The sequence below is a fragment of the Platalea leucorodia genome (genome assembly GCF_965183815.1).
Source record: "Platalea leucorodia genome assembly, chromosome: 4".
NCBI classification, from domain to species: domain Eukaryota; kingdom Metazoa; phylum Chordata; class Aves; order Pelecaniformes; family Threskiornithidae; genus Platalea; species Platalea leucorodia.
In genome coordinates this window covers 12,104,618-12,126,800 of record NC_138826.1, presented here as the reverse complement: position 1 = coordinate 12,126,800, position 22,183 = coordinate 12,104,618, and the positions used below count along the sequence as shown (strand labels likewise).

Sequence of the window (22,183 nt, the reverse complement as noted above, 5' to 3'; positions counted from 1 at the left end):
CAGAGGTGCTACTGGTGAGGGATGAAAATAACACGTGCGCTTTTTCCCCCTGCCCTTGGGAAGGGGAAAGATTGGGTGTTTGTAAACCACCGCCGGAGCCGCTCGCTCCTTGCCACGCCGCCCTCCCTCCCGCAGCCCAGCCCCGGCCGCGGCCAGGTGCGCCCCGGCCGGCACCGGGCGGAGCCGCCCGGGGCGGGGGCCGCTCCGCCGGGCAGGTGCCGGCGGCGGGAGGGAGGGGGCCCGGCGGGCAGGTGGGGGGGGCCGGGCCGGGCCGGGCCGGGCCGGGGCCGCCGCCCGCCCCTCCGTCCCCGGCAGCAGCGCCGAGGCTGCCGTGCGGCGCCGGCCGCCCCCGGCCGGTAGCGGCGGCCCTCCCGCAGGGCGGGCGCAGCCGCAGGGGGTTGCCTGTCCCGCCGTCGCCAGCCCGGCCGCAGCCCGGCGGGGGGGGGGCGGCGGGGGGAGCGCGGTTGCCTCCGGGGCCGGTGCTCTGCCCCCTCCTCCCTCCCTCCCTCCCGCCTTCCTTCCCGCTGCCGCGGCGCAGGGCTGCGCGGCCGCCCGCGCCTCCCGCCGCAGCGGCCTCCCCGCATGGTCCCCGCCGCTGCCATGAGCCAGGCCCCGGCCCCCCGCGGCGCTGACCCGCCGGAGAGCGATGCCCGCAGCGGGGCCCCCAGCCGGGGCCCCGGCCGAGGGATGCCGCCGCCGCCCAGCCTGCCCCAGCTCCTCCACAAGTAAGAGCCGCCCCGCGTTCCGCCGGGCCGGGAGGGCGGGCGCGGGTCGCTCTCCCTCCCCGGCGGCGGTTCCCCCCTGCCCTCCCCCGCGCCCAGACTGACAGCCCGGCGGGCGGAGGGCGGCCCGGCCCCGGCCCCGGCCCCGGCGCCGGGCGAGCGGTGCCCCGCGGGGCTGAGCCGCGCCTCCGCCGCCCGGCGCAGGGGCCGTCCCCGCTGATGCGGGGCGCGTACCCCCCCGAGGACCGGCACCGGTCCCGCTGCCCAGCAGAAGTTTTCTGCCCGAAAAGCCGCTCCTGTCGGTTTTCCCGGGGCTCGCCCCGCCACCGCGTTTCCTCCAGCCGAGAGGGTCCGCGCCGCCCGGAGCCCGGTCGGGAAAGTTTCCCTTCGCCTTTCCGCGGTCGCTGCCGTGTGCCCGGCCCCGCAGCCGCTGCCCCGCAGCCGCTGCCCCGCTGGCGGGCTGAGGCGTCTCCTCGCCAGGCCTGGGGCGAGGGGGCTCCTCTTGTGCCAGAAGCGGTCGCATCTCTGCAAAACTGTCACAGAAAAAGTAGCCTGTGCCTGCGTGGAAGGCTGATGAACGAGGGCAACGATGCGAATGGCATTTTGCTGTTTCGTTTTCCATCCGGAAAGAAAGAGAGGGAAAAAGTACTTTTGCCACATAGATGCAGTGGTGTGAGCGATACTTTTCGGGCTAAATGAGAAGCTTGAAGACAAACCGAATGCTCCGTAGTTCGTACGTGAAGCATGAGTAACACAGAAGTTGATCTGTGCCGATTCAAGATGGTTGCGTGCACTGAATCTGATTTTTCTCAAGTTGTAACGTGTTAAAAGAGATAGGGGCTTTTAACAGAGCAGTAAATCTACTAACGAATGCCCAGTTACGGAGCTGATAGACTTGCCTTATATTACTTTAAGATTTACTGCTTGAATTGACGAGCAGGACGCTGGGCGCTGCGCAGCGGCGTAGGTTGAGAAACGCTTGTGACATTATGTCCCAGGCCACCGACTGGACTGAGCCCGTGTCCGGCCGTCAAGCAAAGCGCCGGTATGACAAAGCACTGTTGAGCTGCGCCGGCCTCGCAGCTGGGCTTGCGCTGCTTTCCTGCAGCAGCCCCTCTCTGAGAGGCGCTGGCTTAGGCATCTCCTCTATCCCTTTGTCAACAAAACCCAACAACGTAACTAACCGAGGAGACGCTTTCGGTTCTCTCACTTGTATTTGCAAAATACATGCGTGCACGTATATAAATATATATGTGCATGTATGCTTTAGCGTTACAGCAAACTTGGAGTATGAACCTTATTTTAAGTTGGGAATCGTGTTATCTTTTATAAGTATGTATGAAACTGGACTTCTAAAGTTGCTGTGGAGTGTGGCCCGTGAATTTCTTGATGCTTTGTTTTCTTTTTGTCTGTTTGCTTTTAAGTCGTGTTTTGTAACTTAATCATGAAAACGTTAACCGTTCTTGTTACCCACGTTTTTATTCCGAATTGTAAGTATAGACTTGGGAGTTTGCCTTGAAACTGAAACATTAATGGTGGCTTCCTAAGTCCGCTGGGCAGCTGCAGTGCTACACGTGAATTATTGTGCAACCAGAAGGTAATTTACACTTACGCAAAATCAGTCTTAAATTTTAAACTCTGGTCTCTAAAGATGCCCCTTTTTTTTCATGTTAATCAAGACTTTATGTGGACGTGTATTGCAAGTCAGATAGGTGAAGCTGTCGAGACTACTTTATGATTGTATTTCTAATGCGGCGCATGTTATGTACAAAGGCATCGCGGTCTTGCCGGTCGTGCCTGCTAGCAAATTATAGGTAGGGCAACTTGAAATGGTTTCCTTTCAAGCCTGTCTTTAATGGAAGGAGAGAGGTGCCATGTTCTGACCGTTCTTTGTCCTGGTAATGTGATGCAGAATGGCAAATATCGAACGTCTCCATCTATGGTCTTGCAACTTGATCATACGGTTTTGCAACCATGCGGCATAATTTGGTGTGCGCCTCTGTGTTTACCTGATAATTAATGAACCTCCACCCTGCCTTTAATTGGAAACACAGGCAAATTATATTTTGGTTTACTGATAATAACTCGGTGTTTTGCAGTCTGAATTGGGTATTCAGTGATTGTTAGCAAGTGAGATGTTAGGGAATATCTTAAATTGCTCCTCTGAATTTATTTCTAATGTGCTAGAACAGGTGTTATGACTGGCAAAATAAGATGGAAAGGAAAGCAGTGATTCTTCTACAAAATGAAGTTGCGGTTTCATTACTAGGAAAGAAAACGTTGACCTCTTTTCCCGAGCATTTTGATTTTCCTGACTTTTTTTTTTTTAACAGTTGCCATCTTTTTGCTTTGCGAGCTGCAGTAAACAAGTGTGCAGTTTTAGAATGCTACTTCAGAGCGGTGTAGGTCAGAACATTGTGTGGTGTTTAACTGGACCTCCCTGTTTCAACACCTCTATTTTTCCTTTTACCGTTTAAACGTAAAAAGCTCTCTGGTTTCCTTCTTTCTTCCCCCCAGTACTTTTGTTAGAAATTTTTACAGGTGTTAGGTGAAGACCAACATAATTAAAAAAAATGACTTCCTACGTGGGCAGCTGATAAATTTTCACTGTGAACGCTGAGCATTGAACAAGGATTAAAATTTAGCAAAACCGGAGATCTGAATTGTTTTTGGTAGCAGCTACATTGGCTGAACTCGTGCAACGCAGGTAGCGTGTACCATATTCTTTAAATGTCTCTCTGTTTTAACATTTATAATGTAATTTTAATATTAAAATATAACCGAATCCCTAGTTTGAAATTCCTTGCTGATAGTACCCAAATACAGTAAGATATAAATTGAAATATGCTGTTTACATGTTGTATTTTTCCCGAGTGACAACGTCAATTCAGTTGATAATAAAGGTCCAGTCGTAAGATTTACAGGGCAGTTAAAGCTTTCTATCTGCACAGGTTGTTGTGATGTTTGATGGGAAGATACTTCTTATTTTCCAACAGTAAAAGCCTTATTGCAGTCAAAGCCCTTAAGTTGTAGAGCCGAGAATGAAAAGCTGGTGGGGAAGGGAAACCTGAATTTACACACTCTGGAGGATGACTTACAAAACCGTATGCTTGCATATGAAATAAAGCAGAAGACTGAGAAGAAGAAGGACGGTGGTGATGGTGTTGGTTAGTGTTCAGAACCGGTTTCTGCTGCGGTTGTGGGGAAGGAGTGGAAATGCAGGGTAGGGCCTGTAGCACCAGCAAGTGAAACACGTATGGGAAACTTCTGAAGAGACCTCAAATACCTGTTCTGCACAAGAAAGGTTTTAATACATTTTTGGAACTGCTGGTTGTTGGTTTGTTCCCCCCCCTTTAGGTAAGTCTGCTCTTATGAGAAGATTTTTATTTATAATTTGGAGGTGGTATTGCAAAATGTAATTTTTAGATGACAGCCCAGTGTGTGACAAATTTTAGCACCTGCTGTTAGATTGGCTGGAGTGCCTAAGCAGCATGAGAGAGTGGAGACTCCTATTAATAATTCCAGGTGTGTGATTCATTGCAGTCTGATGGAGCAACTAGCTGGAAATAACTGAGAGAAAGGACTGAATGGTGGCTGTGGGCTAACTATAAAGATGTTGCACGAAGAGTGCTTTCTGTGAAACTTCTCCCTTGAAACATGCTGCAAGTAAACTCCGTAATTATAGGAGACCTAATTGTATTGAAATGCAATCTCTTTGTATGTTTTAATGGCTGGTTTCATGCTTTCGGTTCTAATGATTTGTCATGGGTAATATCTGTCCAGTGGAAATGGAGCGATTTTTAACTCCCTGTGCTGATATAGGAGCATACATTTGTTTTACAGATTGAATAAAGACATCTTAAAACAATGGGGGGAAAAAACCAAGTTAATATTTTTTTTCCTAAGGGGTTGTGCCCTGGAGATTTTGAGCTCCTCTGGAAGGAAGATGGAATTTCCAACATCTGCGCCCGAGTCGTCATCAGTTTGTGCCAGTTCTGGGGGCAGACAGGAGTAAGCAGGCTGGTGCTGAATGCTTTGACTCCTTGATTTCCTATAGCAGCAAGGAGGAAACTTGTTGGGAAAAATAACCTGCAACTTTTTTTTTTTTTTTTTAAGCTTGAACCCGTTATGTTTAAGCATGTGCTTTTTGATTTCTTCCTCGTGTTTATTTTGTGTAAAGTGTGGGGTTTTCTTTTTCTTTTTTCTTTCTCTTTTTTTTTCCCAACTCAAAGTCTCTCAGGAGAGATAAAATATGAAATGTACTCCCATTATATACATTAGTCATGGCAAATAGTTTGGCATACATGGCAAAGGCTAAACTGATACTTAACAAGGGGACATTAGGAGAAACACTGGTTTTACTGTTTCTCTTCTTACTGTTAGTGATCCAGGCTTTCCATATTTATTTGCCTTTTAAAGTTCATCTCCAAAATCTGAGTTGCTTCCCTACCCGACAGAGCCCTGAAAACTCATCGAGTTTGTGTTGTAACAACTGTAATGGCCCTGAATGGACATGAAAACAAACCAGAAAGTGCTGTAGCTGTCTTAGCTGAGAAGCCTTACCAAAACAAGGGAGGACAGGAGCTGAAAAAGCAGACTTCATGGTGTGTGACTCGCCAGATAATGTGGGAACTAAACCCACGCTATTAAACAACTCCTTGTGTTTCCCATTCATCGTCTCTGTGTGTTACGAAACACACATTTTAAGTCCTGATTTTAATGTCAGGTGAGGTCTAAGGAAAGTCTCACCTGACATTAAAATCAGGACTTAAAATGTGTGTACCAAACGTGTGTGTGCGTGGCAGGGCAGGGACAGGGGCACCTGGGGGTGCTTCACTTTAAGTTTAGTTGCTTACAAAAAGTAGCATCAGTGATGATAACTACCTTCAAGTCAAGTAATTAAAATTTCTCTTTTCTCTTAACATTTCATTTTCTTAACATTTCTCATTTAAAATACTTTTTTTTTTGATGGAAACCAAAGACCCCTCCTGTGTATCAGGTGTGACCCAAAGCTTAAAGCTGAATTAATCATATGGATGTTCTCTGTTTTAAACAAAAATGATTGAAAGTGTGTGTTTCTCTGTCTTGAAATCTTTTGGATTTGTTTTTTTTCTGTTTGTTTGGTTTTTTTTTTTTTTTCAAACTCTCATTTAAAACCCAACAGCTTATTGGGAGAAAAGCACAATAAAATTGAATTTAAGGCTTGAAAAGAGAGCACAGAAGTACAAAGTGGAAAGGGATCAGAAAAAAGAATTTAGAAGAAATGCCTTGCATGCAAACTTCTCCATGTAATCTGGCTTGTATTATCCATTATCAATCAATTCTTAGTTGCTCAGAAATGTCAAAATTCTTTCACATATTTTAGTGGAGAGAGAGATAACAGCAGTGATATCAACTTTAGTAAAGAGTTAAATAGTACATACTTTATAAGAAGGAATGTAATAAGTGGGTTTTGGACCACGACACATGGCGATGGAGTCCTCTTTACTGTAACTAAGTTGCCTGGATGTTGCTCTTTTATTGGAAATTTAATACTACTGTTCCCATCAGTGGGAAGACTGGGAAATGTGTTCTTTTGGTTTTCCTCTTAATTTAGCCCTTGTCCATTCAAAGCTGTGTGCATCTAACAGTGAGTAGTTACGTGTGACCTGCTGAGCTACTGCTACTTTGTGGCGATAATGCAAAAATCTTTCTGACCCCATTTGGAGGCAAGGAAAATGGAGATGAGTAAAAACCTCAACACCTTTTAGTTCTGATCCTTTCTGGGGGCTGTCAAAATGGGAGGAACTAGATCTTCAAAGCTATAGTTATACTTCATAGAGGACTGCAGAAATTTATTTAGGAGGGTAAAAAAAGGATTGTTTGCATGAAATAATAATTTTAGTCACTTTAAAATACTCCTTCAAATAGAATCTGCTTTTTCTTTGCTTTCAAGAGTAAGCTATCTTGATTTTTTTTTTTATTCAAACAAACTCCTCTGATCTGATTTGCAGCTAGGCTCTTTATCAGACTGACTTTATTCCCCTGAATATACTCACCCCTTTTTTCCCCCTCTTCATCCTTTGTAACATTTTATAGTTGATTTAAGGATGTAATCGCTCTGTTAGCCTCTGCCCCTCTATGTCCAGCTGCTTTCTCTTTGTCACACTAATGACCCGTCACAGTGAAGCTGTCACTTGACACACTGGGTGAAGCCAGAAAAGCTGCCCCTTTGGGTTTTAGGAACGTTTAATATCTGTCCTGGTCTGACAACTCAAGCCTAGCCTGTTTTACAAATGCCTCTTGCCTATTTAGAAAAAATGCCAAATAAAAGCATTGGGTATTCTGTTGCAGGAAGGGGGCAAAGGCCTGTTTTCTCAAAGGATCAGTACTTATGAGTGCACAGGCAATTATTTCGTGGCAGGCTTACTGCATTTGTGTGTGTACGTAAACTTGTGAAATGTGAGTTTAACTGATATGCATGTACCGCAAGCTGCGTATTTATCTCATGCATCTGAAGAACCACAAGGAAGGCGGGTTTGTTGTTAGTTTTCCGCGTGTCCGTGTTTGGGAGATGAGCTGCACGGACAGTCAGCGGGACTGGGGTGGAGTTGCGCTGTGTGACTGTTGTGCTGAATGATGCTGTTCAGATTTGTCCTCCATCATCTCCGTTGTTTAAAGACATGCAGGTGTCTCACCAGCCTTTGCAGAATGCTCCAAAGATGCCATGAGCCCTGCCTGACTCTGGGGGTGATGGGAATCTGTAGCTATACTGGTTGTGAAGTGTAGTCCCTCTCCTGCATGGTTTTAACCCTAAAGCCTGTGTTACATGAAATGTTAATGATGGTGATTGCTTTAAGAGGGATGGGGTAATATTCTGCTTCATCACTTCTGGATATACTTCTTACTAGGAAAAGACAGGGACAGGATAGAGAAGTGTTTAACTCTTGTTCCCTTGAGTAAAGTCTTCTGCCGACCAGGATGGACAGAGAAAATGGTATTGGGGGCAGGTGATGAGCAAGCTCCCTGGCTGACTTCTGATCACCTGGTCCCTTCCCTGGCTTACGGGCTTTTGAGGTACCAAAAGCATCTGATGTTATCTAGTCTTAGCTTTCCTCAACTTGCCATAAATCTTGTGATTTTCTGTACAGTAGGTTGAAGAGTATTAGAATTCAGGCAATGTAAAATATCTTAGATTTGGTAGTGTCAAAAGCTACAGTTTTACGCGTTGTGGCTTTTTGCCTGGAGGGGGGAGATGTGTGAGTTGATGGTGTCTGTGAGCTAGGGCCACTTCTCTGGAAATGTGCAGGAGTTCCTCTTGCATTTTTACTTACATTTGAATCGTTGTTTTAAGAAATAGACTTTAAGTACCTCTGCAATAAGTGGCTTGATGGCTGACATTTCCTTTACTGAGGTAACAAATACTCTTCCGTGGGCTTTTGCATGTTTTATAGTTGAAAAGCAGCAGTAAATTGGCCACAGTCTGTTTCTGCAGTAAGAAACATTATTTCTGTCTCTGCTGATCAACACGATCTCTTCTTACAGGAAGATGTGCTAAGTAATTTTATGACGTTGATGACACATACAGTTCATTACACTGACCAACTTCTATTGTTCTCTTTTTGGCCTTAATTTTTTAAAAAAACTGTAAAATAAAATTAGAAAATACTTATTGAGAACAAAATGCTTTAATAATGTCTTTTTCACCCTGCTTTCTACTCTGCCTGGAACCAGAGTGAGAGCAGATTAACTTCTGGTACAGAGAAGTTTGAGCCAGTCCCTGCAGAGCTGCGCATAGCTGTGTGTGTTTGCATGGTTTGCAGTCTGGATGCCACTCCAGAGCTTTTCTCTGCTCCTCCCCATAAAATTCGTTGCCAGAGATTATGCACAATTCAGACTGAGGATGAGATTTGGAGAAAAGATGACTCTTGTCTCCTAAAACTGTAGAGAGAAATATTAGCAAACTAGGGTGAGATTTTTTTCAGCCCTAGGCTGCTCTTATCTTCCAAACTCTTCCATTAACACATCTTAACATTCACACCCCTGCTATCCATGTGCTCTGCGCCATCCATTTGTGCCCCACTCATGGCACATTCTTGTAAGGTCACCTACAGCTTTCCACCGTCCTGCCAACCGACAACCAAACATTGGGCTCTTTTCTTTATTTACCCCTTCATTCAAGGTCACTATTCTCTCCTGTAGCAACACCTTCTCCTCATGCTGCAGGCAGGGCTTACACTTTTGCCGGCATCTTTCTGTTGACTCTCTCTGAGATGACCCAAGGAGTTTGCCTCGGGTTACGCTGACATGCATTACGCTTAGCAGAATGTGTCACTGGTGTGTCTAGAGGTGAACAGGTTTGTAAGTAATACAGAAGAGTAGTGGTTGACTGGGATGGTGCTTATAGATACCTCTGTTGGCAAACAGGTTCATAGGTAAAGTGGTGTAAGCAAAAGAATAAAAGTTCTGTGGTACTTGAATCCAAGTCAACTCTTGTATTTTCTCTACTGCTTTGGATGTTATATGAACATACCTTCCTTTTCCAGCTCCTGGAGAAGTGAAAACTACCTACCTCAAATTTGACAATAAAAAAATTAAGTTAATCACATACCAGTGTATGGCCAAGCCAGTTTGCTTGTCATCGGTGTTTAAGACTTAAATTCCTGTTTGGATACAGTTTATATACTACGAGACGGATCTTGCAAAGCCTTATTCATACACATGAGGATTATTTATGTGTGTAAGACTTTAGAGGATCAGATCCTATCATCTAAGTCTGCAAGGCTTCATGACTATTTACTGGTTGTTGTTTTTTTTTTTGTTTTTTTTTTTTTTTTTGCCAGGTCACTAGGAATTTTGCACAGAAATGCTAAGAACGGTACCTGCTGATAGGAGAGACCTAATACAGTAGAAGCCAAAGAAAATAATAGAGAGTTACCTTGTGTTCCAGCATCGAAACTTCTCTTTTTTTAAAAGAGCACGGAGCTGTGCGGGGAAGAGTATGGATCCATGCTCCTTTGTGCTTCTGAATAGCATATTAATGGTCTGACATGTTTTAAAACCAATATTCTGGAGTGTTAAAGCCTCAATAGCTATAGGGATTTGTAGAGTCCCAGTTTGTAGGTGGAGAGGGTACAAAGAGCCCATCAGCTCCTCGGCACAGCGCTGCACTTACAGGTGGCCATCACGGCTGTCTTCCACTTTGTGCCAAGCATTTGAGAGAAAAAAGGCAATGATGTCTTACATCTCTCATCCAAGTTGGCTACTTGCTTTGTTTGCTGTGTAAGTTCTCAGGATTTTTTTGTTGTTGTTACATTTGCTGCAGTTTTTTAATGTAATAACATAAAAAATAACAGACACAATTTTATGGTATTTCCCCCTATATTCAAAGGAGCTTTTATAAATTTTATGAAGATCCCATTTTATCCTAATCCATATGGCAAGGACATAAAATATCAGCAACTAAGATTACTTTCTGGATTGCTGGCATAATTTACGGGGGGAATCTGTTGTAAACTGCACAACAGCTGTTTACAAACAACATACTTTTCTGTACAACATACTGTCTCTTACTGCGCGTTTTGGCAGTACTTGGCACTGGTCTGTTCATAATCTCCTCCTGCCCCTTAGAATATAAGACCCTTTTACACAAAGATACACACAGAAGAGAGACTCCCCCACATTTCTTATTGACCTGTTTAGTATGATAGATTTTTGTTTTGTGTGTCCTTCTTTGAAGCATGAAAACCTACTGTTTTGCTTTGGCACTTCTATAATTTCAAGTTGTATTATGTGAAAGTTGGTAGCAGTGTTCCAAAGCTGAGGACTTGATTGGCAAGTTTTAGCTGTGAGTAAATTTTCACAGCTGATCCATAAATCCCCGACAGACCATTAGGAGCTTCAGAGCGGCTCTGGCAAGCTCCCCTACAATAATTGTAGTTTTAAGTTTGTTATATTTAGTTTTCTCAGCTCTTAGCTGGATGCCAGGGGGACCTCACTAGAAGCAAACCAGCTCTGTATCTCCTTTTCCCTCCAAGTCGTCAGTTTGTACAAATAGCACAGCGTGGGAGGAGGGCTTGCTGGTTGACTCCCAGTGGACAAGGCAGAGACCGTCCAAGGGTGTGACTTGTGACAAATGGACCCCAGGTCTGGGATTAGACATTTCAGTAATTTGAGGAGACTTGGAGTACATCACTTCTCGCCCCCCACCTCCAGCCCCTGCTCTTAAGAAATAACAGAATCATCAAGGGAGGCAGAAAGAATGCTTCTTCGAGCTTAAACGTGACAGGGTTGCATATAACTCTGTGAGACAGAAAGACCACTTGATTTAAATTCCCTGAGGTAATTGTACTTATTTATCTGTAGCAAGGCTGGCTTTTAGGAGTGACTCCCGCTTTTAGGAGTGACTCCCGCTTTTAGGAGTGACCACTACTCTAAGAACAGAACTGCCTGGGTGGCAGCGGTGAGAGCAGCAGGCATTTCTTTTGGGTGCCAGGGTTTGATGGTAACGATGTTGCTGGAGCAGGTGGAAGCCTGGCTTCGAGACCACATCCCCTTTAGGCTCATTGCTCTGTACGCATGCAGTAAAACCAGTGACTAAACTGCATCTTTGATAAGCCCTGGAGAATGCTTCTTACCTACTAGGGCCCCACCTGGCAGCCAAATAAAGCCAGAGGAGAGGTTCCCATCGTTCCCCTGGATGTGGATCCTGCTGGATGGGCTCTGGTAGCAAACTCAGACTTGGCTGCTTGTCTGAGCAATTAATGAATATTTTGTACGTTTCCTTCTGAAATCTGAACTGCTTTGCCAAGGATGTACTTGCCACTTGGTGGAGTCTGGTGTATTACCTTGCTGAAGGCACAAGGGGACTGTGTAGAAGGAAGGGCTGTGTCTGCATGGTCAACTCTTCCAAAGGGATATTTTTTCCCTTTCTAGAAGAGGTAAAGATAAATTGAATCTCTTTAGCCTCTGCTACACAAAACCAGCCTCTCATACCTATAACCCATGAATGATTTCTTTACACAGGAGGGTGATAGAGAAGCATTATCTGAACTATTTATGAAAAAGAAAGGAAGAAGAATTGGTGGTGGTCTTTTAATTGAATTTTCAATTTTTTTTTTTTTTTTTTTTAGAGCAAGAAAAGCAGAAATTTCATTCATATTAAAAGCTCCTTCAAACAAAAATTCCTTCATGTTAAAATTTTAATTTAGGAGGGTCAGAAGCTTTGTTGATTAGGGTCTTGTTAGGATAAGGATAGAGTAAGTAACTATAAATAGTGATACAGTGAATGATGATCTCACCCTACAAACGTTGCGTTGAACTTAAGCAGGAGAAAGTAAAAATATCAGCTGACAACCTTCTTGTAAGGAGGCATCTTTGATTAAAATAGAGGGATCTTCGGTAAAAGAAAGAGAACTGGTCATCTCTTTAATCCTTAGTTTCAAGTGCTTTAACTTCATTTAATGCAAGAAGTCAAGTGGAAGATGTCATTCCTGTGGTGGGGAGAGAGTGCTGTTGATGCCTGGGCCAGTTTTGGTATCTGACACTTAAAGTAGAAATGCTAGGAGTGATAAGAGTAAATGAGCTAATTACATGTGTACAAATGAAATGCAGAGCATGCTTCAGCTGAAAGAAAAGACGATGCCCTTCATCTGTATCTCGTCATGGAGAAGAGTTTTCACAACAATATGGAACTTCTAACATGAATTGGGATTGGGGTAGGATTGTGGAAAAAAATTAAAAATGCAAACCGGTTTTAAGATTAAGAACAAAAGATATCAGGTATGTGGGTGTAAGCAAACTATGTACAGCTTCCTAGGTTCGCCTGCGTAAGTGTTGTGCTCTGCTTTATTTCCTCAAGAACTGAATGGATGGGAAGCAGGTTACTAAGAGGACAGCATGGACCTCCTATGCTTTTGGCCAAACAGTTCACTAAGATAGTGGGCTATAGATAAGAAAGGCAGGGCATCCTCACCTAATAATTGCTGACCAGCAGGATGTTAATGCAAACTTGCACTAACTCGCATTTCATCTCCCTGGCAAATAAAATTTGCAAGTGCTTATTCACAGAAGTAGCTGGAGTGAATCAGTGGCCAGTATTTACACATAGAAGAAGTTTACAGATGGAGCCTAAGATGAATCCATAATTGAAAGCTAAACATAAGAGGGGGCGGATGAATCTAGCATCTTACTGCTGATTGTTGCTCTAAAATACAAGCAAGGGAATGCAACTGTGGAAGATGAGGGGGGAGTTCAGCAGGCTTGTTTTCACCGCAGGGTTAACTCAGATTCCTCCCTGTATTTCAACCGTTACCATCTATCAAGCAAAATTAGTCTTAGTTAAAAAGGTGCTTTTGAGATAGTTGAGGACTTTGGGGAGAATCTGGCCTTCACTTGGATAGCTGTCACTTTGGGAACAGTATCTTAGAAAAATAATCTGCACGCTGGTTTATCCTCCATTTCCACCATTCCCTGAAGAACTGAAAAGTTCTCCATGAGTCGCTATTGACCAGGAAGGGTTTCAGCCCTGCCCCAGGGCAAGAGTTTGCCAGACTGAAGCAGTGTTGGATGGGCCGGGACCTGCTGTGGGGAAGGTTGTATTTGGGTTAGATTAATCAGAGATAGGTCAGGAAGGTGAAGTGTGTGAGAGGCGTACCCAGAAGAACTGGTCTTTCTTTATGCGGGGAAAAGCCTGTCTGCTTCTCCCCAGCTTTTTCGGGAGAGCCTAGGCAGTATGCTGGCATTACATCAAACAACTTTTCTTTTTACCTTCTTTTTTTCCCTTTCTGCAATGTAGTCTTGGTCTAGCTGGTATCAACGTTTTCTTTTCCAGCTATTAATTAAAATGAGAACGAAGTTAAGCTTATCTCAAGGTGCAAACTCAGTCGTTTGCTTTTTCCTCTTCATGAGAGAAAAAGTGCATATTTATAGCTTTAGTAATTGCAAGAGGTGACTGATGGGAAAACTAAATAAGTGTCTTTTCCTGTGTGGATGTTATTTACCTGTGCAGTGGCCGGGGCAGTCGGGAGGTTCTCCAGCATGTGCGTATGTCTTTGAGAGTACAAGCGATTTGAAGAAACAAACCAGAACTTTTTCCTGATTGAAAGGGTGCCTAGACTTATCTAGGGCTACAGCAGGTTATTAATAGAACATACTGCATTTCCTTTGCATAAAAATACGAAGGGCACTTTGCTGAGAAAAAATCCTGCTGTGCCTTTCTGTCTTTGGGACCAGCTCATCACCCAGCTAAAATTAAAAGGTGAAGTCAGGCAGTTCTTGCTCTCTATTTTTAAACTGCTTCAGCATATGAATGTGAGTGTGAAATCTTTCTTTAGGCCTCTCTTAACTTAATTACCTACTTATCCAAAATATTCTCTTCTCAAATTGCTGATCTATAATTATATTCATCTTTTCTGTGGACACACTTTAGCTACTCGATGTTTGTTTAATTAGCTTTATGCTTAATTTGTAGTTCCGCAGTTATTTACAGTGATGGAAGCCTCGTGGTAAGTGTTTAAAATCTATTTTGATCTGTTAAAAAATTAGCAAGTAGATGATGTGTTTGTATATCTGTTCCATGTTTTTCTTCCAGAAAATATTGTGAAGAAGCACTGTTTAAAAAAGAAACAGTAAAAAGAATTCAAACAAATAATTTTCATTTGATCTTAATAATAGTAAATGATGTAGTAACCCAAAATGTTTTGTTACAATTTTTTTCTTCAAATCTTTTGTTCTGTGCAAGCTTATTCCTACTTTATTTTGTTTATACACCTTTTCTTTTGTTTGGGTGGAAGAGGTGATGTGGTCCCAGCACAAGAGGTGCGGTGGAACTGCTTATAAACCATAGATTTGTCCTGCTTTTCTCCTGATTTGGATATACTGAATTCTTCTTCCTGCATTTCAGTGAATCTGTGAAAAATCCCTGTCAACCACCTTTGAAATTAAATTGACTCCTCTTTGCTTGCATAGAGAAATAATGCTTTCTAGTCTTAGTTTCAGCCTGCAGAGGGTGTGCTTTCCTCCTTCAAACCATCATCGCCTGGCCAGAGCCCATAACACACTGTCCAGTTAGCACTGTGCTGAGAACCCAGCATTGCACCCAGAGCTATGAAGGAAAAAAGATGTCTGTCCGTCTCTGTCCCCTGTGATATCTGTCCCTCGATTTCTTTGACTAGCAGCCATTTGAAGCACAGGCTGTGGGACTTCTTCCCAACTGACCCCTTTCGCAGTGAAAAGGACACTCCTGAGAGCATACAGTGTTTCTTTGCATCCTCTTTTGGGACTGGCTATTGATCCTAAACATAGTACAAACTGGAGATATGTGCTCTTTCCTTCTCAGTGTTTTCCTGATTCCTTTGCTTTTGTCAGTGGGAGCAGCTGTGGTGTTGGAGATCTTGGGAGAGCCTTCCCTGCAGTTTCCCGTGTCTCGTCAAGGAGTCGTCAGGCTCCACTGTGCTGGGTCGTTTGTGTTTTGTCAGGTACCTGAAGCTGGGTGAGGTGGTAAGTTTTGAAAGGCATTTCCTTCAGCATCCACATACTCCTGGAGCGTGCATATGGGAGTCTATATGTAGTCCCACCTTTGACAGCTAAATGAGTACACTGCCTGCTGCAAACCGCCTTTACGGTGGCTGGTACCTGGGGACGGCAGTAAGTGTGGTTACACCTCCCCAGGCAAATCCCACATGCTGTTGATCTGACTGGTATACTTCCACATACCTCCCTCTCCCACTTCCCAGAAATACCGGAGATTTCATAAGCTTGGGTGTTAGATGACAGCGCATTTGTATTGCTGGTGAGAAACATGTTGCTATTCACGGTGTTTAGTGGCAGTATAGTTAGATAGCTAGACGGTGATGTTAAGTAACACAAACCTGGAGCCGCAGTCTTTTGGACACATCTTCCCATGCCAATCTTGGTGCTTGGAACAGTTTGCCCATTAATTTGTTCCAAGCTTCCACCCCCTCCCTGCCCTCTCCAGAAAACCCTTGGCAAACCATCGCTTCTATAAATCCTCCTGCCTTGGCTGGCTGCTGCCTCTGTTCATGCTGTGCTGTCCTCTTGCCCATTTTTGACTTCAGATTGAAAATTTGTCAGCACAGAGATTTATGTGAGCATTTTATGTCTCATAAAGAAATACACAGACCACTTATTCTTTCAGAAATGAAAAGTTGCATTTCAAGACTGAAATATGGACACGATGTCCACCTAGACAATGGGGTTTTTATAAGGCTAGTTATATGCATAATTTTCTTTTCTCCAACTGGAGACTGTAGTCCAATATTAGAAATGTTATACTAATAGTACCCGCAGAACTTCTGCTGCTGTCATCTTTGCATCTTCTGCTGCTGCTTAGCTTTCAAAACTGATTTTTTTTGGTGTTTGTTTTTGTAAATGAACATAGTTATTGTGCATTAGTGAAGCACATGCTTGACGAAAGCATCTTGACAAAATCAGCAGGTTTTAATGGTGTTAACATACCTCTGTGCTTGAAATGGAGCCTGAAGAATTTGTTCTCTGGAATCTTACATTATGTTTTGGCCATTGGAAATGAAGCACCTGACAGCATTAAGCTATCAGAACGATTTCCAGTCATGGGCAAGCAGCCATTATGTATATGTTGATCCACAGTAGGAGATTTGGACAGCTTTTGATTTACTAGCGCTCATCTGTTCAATATAAGCTGGAGACCTGCACAGGAGTTACCTTTAAAATGATCGAAAAGCACTGATAGGGAAAGGGGAATTTTATGGGTATGATGCAAATCCAGTGGAATTGCTAATTGTACTTCTAGATAATCTTAAAAGTGCATTTCTCAAGGTGGCTGAAGGAACTATTTTGTAATTACTATGCCTGTTTAAAAATATCTTACAGGCTTTGTCTCATTTAAAGCAGACACTTTAAATTCTCTAATGTCCTTTTCAATAGATTGGATTAAATAACTGAAGAACTAGAAACTATATCTGGCTTGAGCATTTACACATTTTTTTGAATGCTGTAGAGTTTCCACGAACAGATTTATTAGCTGAGCTAAACATATGGTTTTAAAACCAGACTATAAAAATTCTTATGTTTTCTTCATATTGTGGCTTTAAATAATTTTAATAGTAGACTTTATTTGAAGAATTTGAAGCATCCTCATTTTTATTTCCAAAAACGGTACATGAAATGTATTTATTTAAGTGGGTAATAAAACTAAAGAGCCAGGTCAGAAAGTGGTGTTCACTAAAGCATACAAAAATAATACAAAGATTCCTGTCACGTAATCTGATAACAAAACCAGAGGAAATAACTTTCTTGTGTAGTGTATCACGCAGGTGGAATAGAAGATGTCTCAACATTCATAATAAATATGTACGTAATCTATCAACATTTTTATGTGCACATGTTTTTTGGGGGGTGTGGGTGTGTGCGTTTGTGCACTTATATATAATTTTATTTTTTTAAGGAGCTCCTATTTTAGAGACCATTCACAATTTCAGCTATTAATATTGCTAACCTTTCCGAACATATAAATACTCCATTGTGGTCTCCCACGCAGCTGTTGTGTCCTCCAAAAAGACCTGTGCTCATTTAACCAGGGAATTGTGTAAAAACAGCATTAGGATGATGACGTATAGGATAAACCATATTGTCCAAAAGGTCCATTGCTTTCTTACCCCATTTCTGGGGCAGTCTGGGTCAAAGCATTGATGAGATGGAAACTGTCTTTATATTTTCAAGATGTGATTTTAAAACCAGACAGACCTGAAGTGTTCCAAATTCCCCCTAATGCTTTGACTTTTCTGTCACTTGAGATTTCAGATTATTGCATGGCCTGTGGCACAATGTAACTTTTACAGCAACTTCTGTAAGGTACTCCTTCTATAGGTTTTACCACATTTGTAATAAATTTGTGATGAGGTTAGCCTGACCTGATTGTTGGAGGGTTGGGGATTGTGGAGGAGTTCAGCTGTTGAGAATGTTGTATGAGCATGGTTTTGTGTAATGTGTGTGTATATGTATACATATATACACATATACACATCTATAAATATGCTTTCTTGTGCTGTGGATAGTAACCCGGTTGCATATCTCTTTAGGGATGCTGAAGTCTTGAAAATAAAATGGGAATGGCTGCCTGGGAAAGCCAGTCCAGAGCTTTAATTTGCTGAGCTCTCTGCAGGTTGCCCTGTCAAGGGCTTGGCTTTGTCTTCCTGGAACAAAATGTCTCAAGGAGCGTGGTGGGATGTGTCAGCCCAGGGCTATCTGTAAAGGGGATCCACTGTGAAACTAAACCTCTGCATGTTGTTGACCCATGTTGGCTTTCAGCCATGGAGCAAGTTTCACAGAAATGGATCTAAGTGCTGTTGTATAAACTTTGCTTTGCATGTCAGAAGTGGTGCTAGTCCCTTGCTGGCAAGGAGCATGTCTGGCTTCTCTTGCAGTGCGAGTGAGCCCTGCAGCACAGGCATCATGGGCCAGAAATAACATAGGATGCTGGGCATTCCTGATGGGAAAAGTGGGCAATACTAAAGGCAACTGTGACTATACAAAACACAACGTTGGGCTGCTGAGTTGCTCTCCGGTGCATTCTTTGGGCAGCATTTCTCTTCAGCAGCTGACCATGAGCAGTCATGTCTGCCCCTGCCAGCACAGGGATAACCTATAGCCCAGGAATAACCTATAGCCCCTGTGGCTGCAGTGGCTCTGTCTGCTGCCAGCCTGTCCCACCCACTCACTGAGCTGTTTGGGGCAGTGACCTTAAACTTCTGTGTTGCTCTCAAATGCCATCACACTTTTGAATCTTGCTGCATACCAAAACCAAGTTGCTAACTAGTCACTGGGGAATCTTCAAATTACCTTGCTGGTCTTGGAGAGCTGTATCCCAGAATGGTTTCCCTGAGCTAACTAATCCACTGCAAGAATGGATTTAGCAAGATAATTTATCAGTGGAGATTTGCATCGGTAAATAAATGGTTAAGGAAATAAGCTGAAATTCAAATTTGTACTTAGATATGGTTTTTATTTAAAACAATATCCTACTTAGGATTTCGGTAACATATTTTACATATCACTCTTCAGATGCTCTTTCTGGAGCTTAAACAGTTACATTATAAATGAAGAACGGATTCAGGAGGCTTCACAGTGCTAGTGATTATCTCGTAATGTTTTCCAGATGGCAGAACATGATGTAATCCATACTGCCCAGTTCGTTTCACTGCACTGTATACTCTGTCATACCCAATAAGTAACCACGAGACTTTAAGAAGCTCATCAGGCTGTTATGACGATAGCTGGTTAATCCAAATGTTCTTTATTACGTTATGAAAACTGCAGATTAACAAATCACTTGTTGGTGAATGCAGGAAGATTGATTGCTACTCAAAGCTCTGCGAGAACTAGATATGCAACTCGGATTAGTTTAGCTCAAGCTTCACTTTGGTGAATGAATTCCATTTTCCTCAGGGCTATGAAGTAGTTCACATCTGTTCAATTGTAAATTTCTCTAGCAGCACTGGGTAATTTTGATTCCTCTTCTTTGGAGAAGTGATGGGAATGTTTATTTGTTGTTGTTTGCATTGATCTGAAATAAAACCACAGCACTAGCATCACTGGTTGTGTGGGCATGGTGGCTAAGGTCAAATTAATTGCAGCTTGCAGTTGCTCATAATTCTGCCAGTGTTCGTGCAATAATGTTGTTTACTAACTGGTGCTTTTATTAGGCTGACAGACCATCATTTGAATGGCAAACCCATCAACTTTAAGTAGGCACTCAGCTCAGGATTTTCTCAGCATTAATTGAAGGCGCCAGGGGTATTGCGTTGGGACAGGTGCAGTCTTGCTGTGCAGAGGCAGGATTTGAGGAGTACAGGGGGAACGAAAGCTCCCTGTGCATCCTGGCATCCAGCTGTGTAGGGTTTCTCACTTGAACCCACATCCAAGAAGTCTTCAAGGGAGGCTAGGGCTGGGGTGGGAGGTTTCAGTCTACTGGCAGTTATCCTGTGGAGTGGGTTTTGTAGGCACTTCTTTAGGCTATCCGACCCTTTGGTTAAGCCCAGAAAAATGGGATGGAGAGAAGAATAACAAAACAGACATAAATACATGGTATTAACTAACTTCTGGAAAGGAGGAGAAAATTTCCTGAAGTGGGTTTAGTATCTTTTGATTGCCTCATCACCCATGGAGCAGCTGCCCGTAGGTTGCCATTGGTAGGACCCAGATCGCTGGGCTGGTTGATCTGATCTGGCAGGGCACTTTCTACCCTGTCTGTATGCGTTCAGGCAAGGAGGGTTGGAACAGGAGCCAAGAAACACTGGAAAGAAGAGCAGTTTCCAACACAACTGTCATTTTGCTGGCTGTGCCATGTTTTCTTGTGTTGCTGTTTTACCCAGTGACTTCCTCATCTGGTTTTTATCATGCATGGTATTGCTTGGCTGGTAGCTGTTTTTATTTTTCCTTTATTATGTCCCTGGGGAATTCCACAGTTCAGTGTCAAAACATCCCCTCATAGGGGAGGAGGGAAATAGGAGAGGTTTACATGATGCCCATGTCTCGTTTTACAGTTTCCTGATGATCTTCAGTTTGCCTGCTTGTAAGGAGCATTTTTTGTTCATAGTCACTCAGTCCGGTCTCGTTTATTGACTCAAGCTGTCTGCTCACTGCGGTATTGCTGGTGATGAATGTGCTTTGCCATTCTGATTTCTACGGCTTGTCCTGTGAAACAGAATTAATGACAGTGGCTTTTGGAAATTGAAGAGTAGCAGAGAGCTAATTAAATTTTTCATTAAACAGTCCTTTGAGTCCAGGGGAAGGGCTGTGATGCTTAGTTTTACACAGCCTCTTTGCCTCTTTCTCTGCATCTTTTGCAAAGAGTGTGTGGAAAATGGGCTCACCAGTGAAATAGGGGCTGGGAGAGGGGACAGAGGAGGGGAAAGAGTCCTGAGAAGATGGCATTTTCATGCCCTTCTTCCACAGCCCTTCTCCCTTTCCTCCCCTACTCCTCAGCAAATTTTCCTTCAGGTTTTCTCCCACACAAAATCTTTCAAGTCTTCCTAATGCCCTGTCATGTCCCGATCTGCCAGATCCCTAGTTTCTCCTCTACCAAATCTTCTTTGGTTTTAACCTTTTTGTGTAAGAACTGGCTGCTTCTTCCTAAAAAGTTAAACCTTGTGTATAAAGTACAAAGAAGAAATATCCATTGCTTTTTCCTGTTTGCAAGAAATACCATAGAGAATCACAGCAGATTTGACACCCGGAAAGGTTTTTGCTCAGAAATCCAGCCCACTGGCTTGGTTTAAGATGGTGGGAATGAAAATTCAGCATTTGTTTGTGTGAGAGTGGCCAGAGATTTTCAGAGTTGATAGAAAGAGAAAACTTCATGTTCTGGAAATGTAACATTTATCAAAGGCCTGAAAATGCTCTAGTAACAGCGGCTTTCTACCACTACAGGGTCTCTACTCCAAAAAAATTTGACTTTGTTGATGAAGGAGGGAGTGACTGTAAAAGACATTACCTTCCTGGGGAGGAGCAGGGAGCCCTTTCCTGTATTTTAAAGAGACTATAAAACGAGTCGAAATCCTGCCTCGAAGGATTTTTTGGCGTGCAGAGCACTGCTGTAAGCGTAGATTTTGTGTTGGCTCAGCACGCAGACTGCAGGTCTCGTAGCTGTAAGCGCAAAAGGTCAGGATTGCATTTAGCCCATAACTATCAACTCTGTGATACACTATTAGTCATAGAAACCTGAGAAATTTGTTAAGATATTCTGAGTTTGATTTTGATATATTGGGACAGCTTTTAAAATTCCATCACAGTTTAAAGTGGTACTGCCAGTAGGAAAGTCAGTTGATTGAAATACAGTGTTTTTAAAAGATTTTACTCCTCTTATGCTTTTCTGAATTTACAGTCATCTTCTAATTTTAAGAGAAAAAAGTTATCTGCAAGCGTAAAAGCTGTCTGTCTAGCAGTAAATTCTTTATGCATAATATGGTTAAAATACTTTCTCGTAACTTTTCAGTTGCAGGAGTAGTACAAGATCATTTTAGCAGCAATAGGTTAAAAAATTATTCAGATATAAGTAAGATTTTTTTAATGTTGCAAATGTTCCTTTAAAATTCTTAATTACATTTTTCTTCCCACCTCAGCCCGCAATTTCTAATTCCAATTAGGCAATTTTGTTTTAATCAGTAGTACGGTACTGTATTTTGTTGCTTTTTCCTAGGAGCTGTGTTTATGTAAAACAGCTATGTCAAACCGTAACTTTTATAGGAAAGCTACAGAGCAAACCATAAAGCACTTCTCCTGCATAAATAATTTATTTTAGCCTTTAAACGTCAGGTTGTACATATTAACCTTGCCCTTATTCTGTTTAAAAGTGGAGGTTTTTGTGAAGCAGTCACGTGATGTGGTCTGTTCAGTCTTTTGTTCTACTTGCAGAAAAAAGAATAATTTTTGCAGAAATCATAGAACAGGATATCAAACTGTATTGCTCATTTTTTCCCCATTGA

The 22,183-nt window shown here is 43.0% G+C and overlaps 1 protein-coding gene across 1 annotated transcript in view; it reads left to right on the top strand.

Annotated features, from left to right (window-relative positions):
* Window positions 1-582: 582 nt before the first annotated feature.
* The window catches only part of RBM20 (RNA binding motif protein 20), a gene marked incomplete at its 5' end in the record, with an annotated part of 103,508 nt that continues 81,907 nt past the window's right edge, over window positions 583-22,183 (top strand). Inside the window, one exon of the mRNA XM_082308382.1 lies at window positions 583-725. Coding sequence (XP_082164508.1) covers window positions 583-725 — 143 coding nt within the window. The remainder of the gene's footprint in view (window positions 726-22,183) is intronic.